Raw genomic sequence first — 11,647 nt, 5'->3', positions numbered from 1 at the left:
CCTGGCTGGAGTGGGTCTCGCTGGAGCCCTTGGTGCTTCTATTCTGAGTTGAGGGCAATCCCTCTTATAGTGTCTGAGCATGCCGCACTGGAAGCACCCCTGCCCTCTACATTCACCCAGATGGTGCCTTTTACAACTGTGGCACTCTGGGTACGAAAAAACGGGTATTTGAACCACCCTGATGACTGCCTCGGTTCTGGTTCCCTCGGTTGTAGTGGATGCTTTCCTTTTCTGGTCCATGGCCGAACCACTACCTCCCCTGCTAAAGCCTGATGCAGGAGGGGTAGGAGCCCTGCCACTCACTGAAGTCCTAACTGACTAAGTCATACACCCAACTGCGCCCTCAGCTCGCAGTGCTTTTTCCGCCATCTCAGCATAGGTGGTCTTTTCATCTGTAGTAATCATCAGATCATGCTTGATCTTCACATTCAGTCCATCAAGGTGTTGGGTTTTATGCCCTAAATAAAACTCATTTCATATAATCAGATTTACTTATTAATAAAGATCAGAAATAACATTTTATGTTGCATGGTTCACATGATTTATTTCATGATTATATGTATATAATGTATGAATTCTTTTTAAGTCCAGAACATATGAGTTGGTTAAAGATTATAGTGTTGTCAGCACAGTGGAATATATTCTTTATTATATGTTCAAAAGTAGATTCCCTGATTTGTCAGAACACTGGATTTAGACTGACATGGTATAATCAGCGATAGGTATTCTTACACCTTGGAAAAGTGTTATGTCCTTTCCAGGACATTGGCAAAGTTTACCAGTATCGGATGCATGGAGTATGCATTGGAATGGACCGATATTGAACTTTGAATTAGATTTTGAAACTTACCGTAAACATCTATTCAATTCAATATCATAAATTGATCCTAGATCACATGATCGAAATCCTGATATGGTTAGGCTCAATTTAAAGAGTGTTACTCGTGTTCTTTGATTTGTTAGTTAAGCCTAGTTTTGTATCAGGGTGATACGTACATTTTGGGAACACGGTAATGCAATTGAGTGGGGGAGCGCTAACATAAATATGGAATCTATAGCTTCTATTTGGCAAATAGAAGTAAAGGATGATTTCCTTCGAGCTTAACCAAACAAAGATAAATGGTGGAGATCTCATTTCACTTAGGTGAAATATCATTTATACAGGGTTAATTATTTTAAGGATAAAATACATTGTAGGGTGTTACGGTAATTTAATCCTGTACAGTGTAAATCATCTTTATAGAGGATCATTGATCACATTAGGGTTATAACAATGGATAACTAATGACGTGTCTATATCGTGGAACATATAGAGCGTTTCTATATGACTGACAGTGCAATTCCAAGTTCTAAGTGTGGATTCAATGAGGAATTAATAAGTTAGGGAATTTACTTGGTAAATTCGGTTCGACTTATTGGAAGCTCGGTTATATAGACCCATGGTCCCCATACTAGTTGAGACCATACTTCTTGTAAGACTCAGTTAATTGATTTTAATTAATCAATTATAATTCTAAAAGTTAGACTATGTCTACTTTATGAATTCTCACAGTTTAAGGATGAAATCGTAAAGAAAAGGGTTTCTAGGTTTAATTATTAATTAAGAGACTTTGTATGTCTAATAAATAATTATTTTAAATGACAATATTATTTCATAATCTATTTTAGTTATTAAATAATTAGTTTTGGCATTTAAATGATTAGAATTGGAAAAATGGTATTCTTGGAGAAATTGAAATAAAATTGAGGAAACTGCAAAATCCAAGTGAGGCCCATATCACCCTATGGTCGGCACCACTTTTCTTGTTTCCCAATTATTATTTTCAATTTTAATTGCCATGTAATTGCTAATCAAAGCCTAGCTATAATAGGAAAGTGGTGGATCACACTAAATAAGGCAGTTAATCAATTACACAGTAAAAGAGGAAACTGTTTATTTGGAAAGTTGTGCTCTCCCTTTTCCCTATATAAAGCAACCTTGTTCTCTTCTCTTGTATGAAGCCATAAGCCACGAAATTCAAGAGAGAAAAAGAGAGAAAAATTCGAAATCCTTGTGAGATGAGTAGTGCCCACACACATCAAGTGGTATCTCAATCATAGGATGTAAGACTATGGAATTTCTGCATCAAAGAAGGAGAAAAGAAGATCCAGGTTCAGATCTTGGTGATGCTCTGCTACAGAAAGGAATCAAGGGCTAGAGATCTGAACGGAAGGAGTCATAATATTCCGCTGCACCCACTGTAAGGTTTTCTAACTTTATATGTGTTTATTTTCATTGTTTTAGAATTCATATTAGGTTGTTAATCCAACATACTTGTTAGTAAATCTAGATCCTGGTAAAATAATTTCCAACACAAGGTATTTTTCCTTCTTACTTCAATCGGTTGGCACAATTCCCGAGGCAACCCTTGCCAATCGATCAAACTGTGTTGTATACTCTGTCACACTCATGTTCTCTTTCTGGGTCAGGTGGGTAAACTCTTTCCTCTTGGAACTTCTGACGGCCTCATTGTAATACTTTGCGTTAAAAAGTTCCTAGAACTTTTACCAGGTCATCGTGGTGACATCATGTATCAGGGACACCATGTCCCACCAGACAAATGCATCCTCTTGAAACTGAAAGGCGGCACACACCACTCTGTTATTCCTGGCGACGCTTACGAAATTTAATATCTTCGTAATCACTGTTAGCCACTGCTCAGCTTTCATGACGTCCGGACCTCTCAGAAAAACCGGAGGTGCCTGCTTGCGGAACCTTTCATACAGGGGTTCCATTCTATTCACCGCTACTACTTGTTCGGCCTGGACAACAGGGGCAGGTGCCACTGGAACTTCTGGAACAGGCACTGCAGGAGCACCCTGCTGTCTCAATCTCTAGATCTCATTATCATGCTCCTCTATTCTGGCTTGCATTTCTGCAAACCTATTTTTCCAGTTCTGGACTTCCTGAGTGGCTTGGGCAGCCTGGGCAGCCGGTGGCGGGTTAACATCACCGCGACCACGAGCCCTGCCCCTGGAACCTCTACCTCGGCCCCGAGCATTTGGGGGAAACTTAGCTCCCTGACCTTGATTTCACCATACCGAGTTGCCCTGACTCCTGGTATTTTCCTTGGCGTCCATATAGTCTGAACAGCCTACGAAACCAAGAGTTGGCATATCAGGTCATGATCAACGAGAGCTTACTAATGCCACTTAATTTGAAAATTAAAAATATGCGCCTATTCTACTATCAGGCTACTAACATGCTTCCTAATAGGCATTTCTTAATTCACAATGGTTAAAATAAACTATTAAAGCAATAAAAGCTTACTGAACCATAGAACGAGCTAATTGCTGATGATGATTGTACATGTCGTGACGATCTTCGGAAGACAACCTGGCGACTCTGATACCAAATTGTAACACCCTAGCTAGACAAGGCGTGTAACGTGATTTTTAAACGTACTATGTAGCTTGTTGCTAATCAACGAGGTTTATGGAAATCGTGATTAATTAAAATTTTGTTTTTTAATTAAAACTTATAATATTTCATACAAAATACTCGGGATCCCGATTACAAAATACTTTACAAAAGTTAATTAATTCTTTTCAAAATATTTGTTGCCCAGGGACTAACTACAAAAGCGTTGCTATCCCGAGGATCGTACGCTCCAGGCCTAACTGCGCCGACATGAACAATCTTCATCGGCTCGTCTCACGGTTCCTCAGCCTTGGCGTTGCCCTTACCTACACATAAACATAGCACTGTGAGTCGATAGACTCAGTAAGAAAAGCATAAACATACATAAATCCCGGGTTATGGTCAGACGCCCATACCCCTGACCATAACCCTAATTCTCGTGTCCCACACGGTACTGAGTCTCGAACGTTCGTATGACAGTACTTTTGACAGAGTAACAGCCTATACTCGGTACAGTGGTCATACTCAAGCTGCAAGTGATACTCTAGCCTTACTGATGTGTTACAATATCAGCCTATACTCGGTACACTAGTCATACTCTAGCTTCTAGTCATACTCTAGCCTTACCGATGTGATACAGTCTGTTATCTCTCAAAAAATCCAAAATAATGGTGCATGAATTTTTACTCTAGATATGGAGGTCCAACAAGGTGGAGCTTATTGGCCATGGAGGAGCTCATGGGCCATGGAGGAGCTCATGGACCAAGGAGGAGCTCAAAGGCCAAAGAGGGGCATTGTGGGCGCACTAAGCTCCCAACTCCGTCAGATGCCAAGGTGCAACCGTCAGGTGCTAAGGTGTAAAGGGCTCCTCAGCTGTCAAATTATCTCAAGGACCTGATGGGCACGAACCGACCCAATTAGCTCCCCTCAGGTACCCATGACCATCCGGGTCCGCTAAATACGAGGGACGCGTGCTGTTAGAGCTGCTCCGAAAATATAGTCAAAAAGTGATAAGTGAAGAGATATTTATTTTTTAAATAATTATTTTGTATCTTGAACCTAACCGAACTATAGTTACGGAACGGGATACCTAGGTTTAAGGGATTTTAAATCCTAGATGAATATCTATATAAGGGGGGTGAAATCACTTGTAAAGGGGACCCTGAAATTGATACTCACGAGATCATACTCCTGAGCTCCCTCTCTCAAATTCTAAAAACTCACTTGAGGAGTGAACTCTTGGAGAACATAACTCTGGAGAACTCACCTCAAGCATTGAGATCAATAACACTCCAAGTGGACTAGCCTATTACCGCTGAAAGGGGGTGAACCACTATAAAATTCTTGTGTTCGTTTATGGTGAATTTCTTTTTGCAAACCGGTTTACTTTGATTAACTATTGCTTGTGTTCATCTTGCTCGTTTTACGATCTTCTTAGATCCGTTGACGAAAAACCGCGTCAACAGTTTGGTGCTTTCATTGAGAGCTTTGAGCACAAGTGTTAATCACCCTTTACCATCATGGTGAGTACAAGACGGACGAACTATGAGGAGGAGGATCATGATGACCCCATGAACGAAGGAAACACCATGGAACACCATGAAGAGTACCAACCCGCTGAGCCCGCTGGTGAAGGGACCTCTCGACGTCCAGGCAAACAAGCAATGCCTGACGAAGAAGGTCGGGTCCAAGATGCAGGAAGCTCATCGTCACCATCCCATGGTGTACGGCGAACTACCAACGTCCATGAGGTGTACATGGAGAACGAGGCATTGCGCCAGCGTTTAGAAGAGACTCTCAGGCTCAACAAAGAGTGGCAAGAGAGGTATGGAGCCCAGGAGGCCACAAGGCCACAAAGAAGGGGAACCCGCGGGCGTCTTGGTACAGCGAGAAGGGGACGACCCCGTGGGAGTCGTTCAACACGTTACCCTCCCGAAGGTCAAGAGAGATCTAGGTCACCAACAACCCAAGGTCGTGATGCTAGTGCCGTACCACAACGACCTTCTCGTGAGAACGACAACCATGGTGGGAGGAGCGAGCGCCCTCCATCCCTACAAAGACCACGAGGAACAACCTCAGGTCGTGAGAATAGGAGGAATAATGTACGCCCTCCTACACAGCAACAAATTAGGAGGGATGCACGAGGACCTACTGCCCCACAAGATAATGCTGTAGATCCCCCACGAGGAGACTCCCGTGAGGAGAGGGGCATAACACACAATAATGGGATCCCACCATCTCAACCACTTCCAGCACCTAGGGATATTGGTGTGGACGAGAGGGGAAGAGATCATGTACGGAACCCTCCTTCACCAATCAGGTTCCCACCATCACCAATAAGGCATCCTGAGCCTCCACGTGCTAATGCACAAGCACCACATCAACCAGCCCCAAGGGAGAGGTCACGACAGAGGGAAGCACCTCCCAGTCGCCTTCCAAGTCAAGACTTGCCTCGGCCCCCTCAAAACGGGCAAGAAGACTACCGAGACAACCATGCTCGACAGGTACCTCAACCTAGGGGATATGGACGGGAAAGACAACGCACCATCTCTCGTGATAACTATGTCCGTCCGAGACCAGCACCCAGGGAGACTAGACCACAGCGTGCGCGACCCCACTCACCCCGAGACGATAGTTATTTATCAAGATCTCGGATTGTCGCAACACAATCATATGCCCAACAACGGCCTGCACCTCGGGGGCCGCAACAACAGAGGACGGTGAGCTTCATGGGGGAGAGTTACCGTTCCGACTCAAGGAGCCGATCTGTGAGCGTTCAAGACAATGCACCTCCTCCATATTATGAGGAGCACCCTCGATACCCCCCACGTGATGCAAGGAGCTCTGACCTTCGGGACCATCTGAACCAAAGGCGACAACCTGACTTGAGAGACCACTTGAACAGGGGGCACGCACAGAGGGAGGCTCCTTATCGGGCACAGTATGACATTCCTCCACAACAAGGAGAATATGCACCCCAGCTTAATGTGAACGCTCCTCCACCGGCCGGTCTCAATGCTCCTGCTCCTGTGGTAAATGACCCACGGATAACAGCATTAGAACAACAAATTCAGCAGTTAATGAATGCCCAAGGAAGTGTCGGGGGATACGATTCTGATGAGGAACCTGAGCCTTTTGCTCCTCACATCTCGGCATTGCCATACCCCCAAGGGTTCAAGATGCCCACTATGACAAAATATGATGGAAGTACTGACCCGGGAGCCCACATTAGTGATTTCAACACATTAATGAGGACAAGCCAAGTGAGTGGCGATCTGAAGTGCATGTTATTCCCGGTGACCTTGACAGGAGCAGCAAAAACATGGTTCAACAAATTTAAGAAGCATTCAATCACCTCTTGGGACAAACTGTCGAGTGATTTTAAAAAAGAATTTCGTGCTGCCAGGTCTCGAAAACCTGAATGCTCTTCCTTGGCCAATGTAAAACAACAACCCGGTGAGAGTCTAAAGGCCTATATTAATAGGTTCAACATCGAGGCGGCCAAGGTGAAGAACGTTGATGACAGTGGGAGACTCATGGCCTTGGGGGCAGGCATAACTCATGGATCTTTACTATGGGATAGCCTCCAAGGGAGAGGTGCCCCCACTATTGACGAATTTATGAAAAGGGCCCAAAAATATATAAACATTGAGGAAGCCAGGTTAGCTAACAACCTGCCTCTTCCCTCAGGACAACCTGTTTCAGCTACTGCAACAACAACTTCCACCAATCCAAAAGCAACAACTGCCAACCCTCCAGCCACCAATAACTCTGAGCACAATAATAAGAGAAAGGGCGACAATGGAGGAGATCAGAACAATGCCAAAAAGAGCAAAGGTTATCAGTCCATGTTCACAATATACTCCGAACTTGTGGAGACACAAGAAACTATATATGTGGCAAACGAACATCGGGTGGCTTTTCGAATACCTGAACCCTTGAAAGGAAGTCGTGCGAAGAGAGATCAATCCAAGTATTGCCAATATCATAAAGACATTGGCCATACCACCAACGAGTGTCGAAACTTGAGGGATGAGATAGAGACTCTTATACGTAATGGGCCTCTTGCTCATTATGCAAGGAATAGGCAATACAACCAACAAGGAGCAAATGCACAACAACCTGTTGCCCCACGTGCCAATGTGCAACCACAGGGGGCACCTGGAAACAATACTCCTAACCCGCCGACACAACCACAAGGGGGACAACTGGGACATAACCCGGACATTCCTCCACTTGTGGAAGGAGAGGACGTATTGGTCATATCAGGAGGACCACACTTTGCAGGGACCACCAATGGGGCTCAAAAGAGATATATTAATGAGCTCAAGAACTCAGATAAGACTCCTTTCACACCAGAACAACGTGCTCCCAAGCAAAGTCGAATGGAGGACCAAACCATAACATTTTCCAATGAAGATGCTCATCATGTACAAAGTCCGCATAATGACCCACTGGTGATAACATCTCAAATCGCCAACAGGAGGGTAAGGAGAGTCTTGGTCGATAACGGTAGTAGCGTGAACCTGTTATATAAGATAACCTTGGAGAAAATGGGGTTAAGTGTGCAAGACCTACAACCGTGCACTACAAATTTGGTTGGATTTACTGGAGATGGCGTGGCCAGCACAGGAAAAATCACTCTCCCATTGACACTCGGGGAGGCCCCAAGAACAGTCACCCGGATGACAGAGTTTGTGGTGGTAGACCTACCATCTGCCTACAATGCCATTTTAGGTAGACCAGCGTTATACACGCTGGGGGCAGTCACATCGATCAAGCATCTGGCCTTAAAGTTTCCAACTGCTACCGGGAGTGGAATAGTCAAAGGAGATCAACTAGCTGCACGTGAATGCTACAATGTGGCTATGAGGGGACAAACCCAACCAGGGGCCCAGATGTTGGTGGTAAACAACGATAATGAAGTGGAAAACAGAGGAAAAAGAGAAAGTTCTGATATAGAAGAGATAGACCCTCGTTTGGGCGATGACCGTATTGACTTGGGTCCCATTGAAGAACTTGAAGAAGTTACTCTTAACTTAAAGGAGCCAACCAAAACTGTAAAAGTGGGAAAGCACCTAAGTAAGGAGATTAAGAAGGCTGTTATTCAGTTTCTCCGTGACAACCAAGAAGTATTTGCTTGGGCACATTCTGATATGGTAGGTATAAGTCCAAATGTCATGACCCACGTGCTGAATCTAAACAAAGACGTGCCCGCCAAACGACAAAAGAGGAGATTACTTGATGAGGTTAGAGCTGTGGCCTTGAAGGAGGAGGTAAGCAAACTTTTAGCCAACAATTTTATTCGTGAAGCCTTCTACCCTGTATGGGTTGCAAACCCCGTGTTGGTGCCAAAGCCAAACGGGAAGTGGCGAACATGCATCGATTTTACTGACTTAAACAAGGCATGTCCCAAGGATTGCTTCCCACTTCCTCGCATTGATCAACTAGTAGATGCTACCGCTGGTCATGAACTTATGTCCTTCATGGATGCGTATTCTGGATATAACCAAATACCCATGAATGTGGCGGACCAGGAGCACACGAGCTTCACTACTGACATGGGGCTTTATTGCTACAATGTGATGCCCTTTGGGTTGAAGAATGCCGGTGCTACCTACCAGCGACTTGTAAATAAAATGTTCGCCGATCAAATTGGAGTCAATATGGAAGTGTATGTGGACGATATGCTCGTCAAATCCAAACTCTCAAAGAACCACGTTGACGACTTGGAAGAGTGTTTCTCTATATTGAAAAGATACAACATGAAGTTGAACCCACTCAAGTGCTCCTTTGGGGTATCATCAGGCAAGTTCCTTGGCTTTATCGTTAACTCAAGAGGTATTGAAGCAAACCCCGAGAAGATAAAGGCACTAATTGACATGCCTTCCCCAAAAAGAAAGAAGGATGTCCAAAGCCTGACAGGACGCATAGCTGCACTCAATCGTTTCGTGTCCAAGTCCACCGATAGGTGTTTACCATTCTTCAACTTATTGCGAGGAAGCACTAAGATTGAATGGACAGAAGAGTGTGAACAAGCATTTCAATCAGTGAAGAAACACCTGGCTGAACCCCCTATCTTGTCAAAACCAATCATGGGGGAGGTGTTGTACCTATACTTGGCTGTAACTGAGCATGCATTGAGCGCGGCATTGGTGCGTGAAGAGGAGAAGGTTCAGAAGCCAGTGTATTACATCAGCAAACGATTTGTGGGAGCAGAGTCACGTTATCCCACCATGGAGAAGCTGGCTTATTGCCTAGTCCATTCGTCAAGAAAGCTACGACCTTACTTTCAAGCACATCCCATTCATGTCCTAACTAATCAGCCCTTACGGCAAGTATTAATGAAACCAGAGGCCTCAGGTCGACTCCTTAAATGGGCTGTCGAGTTGGGTCAGTTTGAGATCACATACCATCCTAGGGCGACCATAAAGGCGCAAGCACTTGCCGACTTCATCGCTGAATGCACTGGGTTGCCAGAGGAAAATAGTGCGAAAGAATTACCAGAATGTGTATGGCATTTGTTTGTTGATGGGTCATCTAACGAGCACGGCTCGGGGGCAGGAATCATTCTTGTCACCCCGGATGGGTATAGAATTCATTCAGCCTTAAGGTTTGGGTTTGAAGCATCCAATAACGAGGCCGAGTATGAGGCCTTATTGGCTGGGCTGAGGCTAGCAAAAGAGCTTGGTGCGAGAGCAATTCGTTGTTTTAGCGACTCCCAGCTAGTAGTCAATCAAGTATTGGGTGAGTATCAGGCAAGAGGATTAAAAATGGCGGCTTACCTTTCGCAAGTACAAAAACAACTCCAACAATTTGAGTATTACTCTATAGAACAAGTACCTCGTGAACAAAACTCGAATGCTGATGCCTTAGCAAGGTTGGCCACCACTAAGGAAGCTGATACACTCAACGTTGTCCCAGTAGAGTTCCTCCCTAAACCGAGTATCAATGTGGAGGAAAATGAAGAGGCTGACATGGAGCTGGTCGATACTCAAATAACATGGATGACTCCACTCATTGATTACTTAACTACTGGGAGTCTCCCTTCTGATAAGAGTGAGGCAAGGAAGTTGCTATATAAGGTACCAAGGTTTACTCTGTTGGATGGAAAATTGTACAGAAGGGGATACTCCATGCCATTATTGAGGTGTGTGACAGTTGAAGAAGCACGCGGCATATTGAAGGAGGTCCATGAAGGATTTTGTGGGGACCATGCCGGAGGGGATAGCTTAGCTAAAAAGATAATAAGGCAAGGATACTATTGGCCTACTATTAGTCAAGACTCTCTCCAGTATGTAAAAAGGTGTGACAAGTGCCAACGCTTCTCAACAGTACCACGAGCCCCTTCAGTGGAACTCACTTCTATGACCTCCCCGTGGCCCTTTGCTGTGTGGGGGATAGATTTGATTGGATCTCTACCACAAGGAAAGGGTGGAGTTAAATATGCAGTAGTCGCAGTAGACTACTTCACAAAATGGGCTGAGGCAGAACCTTTGGCCACCATAACTTCAAAAAAGGTGCTCGACTTCGTCGTGAAAAACATTTTATGTCGCTATGGAGTTCCACAAAAAATAGTATCAGATAATGGAAAACAATTCGATAGTGATTTATTTTCGGAATTTTGTAAGAAGAATGGTATAGTCAAGAGTTTTGCTTCAGTAGCTCACCCGCAAGCAAATGGACAAGTTGAGGCAGTAAACAAAACATTGAAGACTACATTAAAGAAGCGCCTAGAGGCTGCCAAAGGAAGATGGCCGGAGGAGCTCCCACAAGTACTCTGGTCCTATAGGACCTCACACCGAACAGCTACAGGAAATACTCCCTTCTCACTCACCTATGGGAGTGAAGCCATGCTCCCAGTTGAGACCCAAGTCCCCTCACACCGAAATCAGTACTATGAACAACACCGTAACCACCTACTCCTGGAGGAGGCCCTAGACTTACTCGATGAAAGAAGAGAGGAGTCACAATTACGTAATGCCGCTCACCAGCAACGGGTAAAGAAGTATTATGACTCTCGTGTTCGTAATAGGGAGTTTATAATAGGCGACTTGGTGTTAAGAAGGGTGTTCTTAGCGACGCGTGATCCAACAGCTGGGGTCCTTGGGCCCAATTGGGAAGGACCGTATCAGATCGAAACTGTCTTGAGGCCTGGAGTATACAAGCTCGCTCGCCTTAACGGGGAGCAAGTGCCGCGAGCGTGGAACAGTGAGCACTTGAGGCGATACTACCAATAGGTGGAAG

At 44.8% G+C, this 11,647-nt stretch overlaps 1 protein-coding gene across 1 annotated transcript; it reads left to right on the top strand.

The window, feature by feature from the left end:
• Window positions 1–4,920: 4,920 nt before the first annotated feature.
• Window positions 4,921–11,640, top strand: LOC133038339 (uncharacterized). Its single transcript, XM_061116462.1, has one exon. The coding sequence runs from the start codon at window positions 4,921–4,923 to the stop codon at window positions 11,638–11,640; it is 6,720 nt and encodes a 2,239-aa protein (XP_060972445.1).
• Window positions 11,641–11,647: the final 7 nt, after the last annotated feature.

The sequence above is a fragment of the Cannabis sativa genome, chromosome 5 (assembly GCF_029168945.1).
Source record: "Cannabis sativa cultivar Pink pepper isolate KNU-18-1 chromosome 5, ASM2916894v1, whole genome shotgun sequence".
Lineage (NCBI taxonomy): Eukaryota > Viridiplantae > Streptophyta > Magnoliopsida > Rosales > Cannabaceae > Cannabis > Cannabis sativa.
This window is presented reverse-complemented; position numbering and strand designations above follow the sequence as displayed.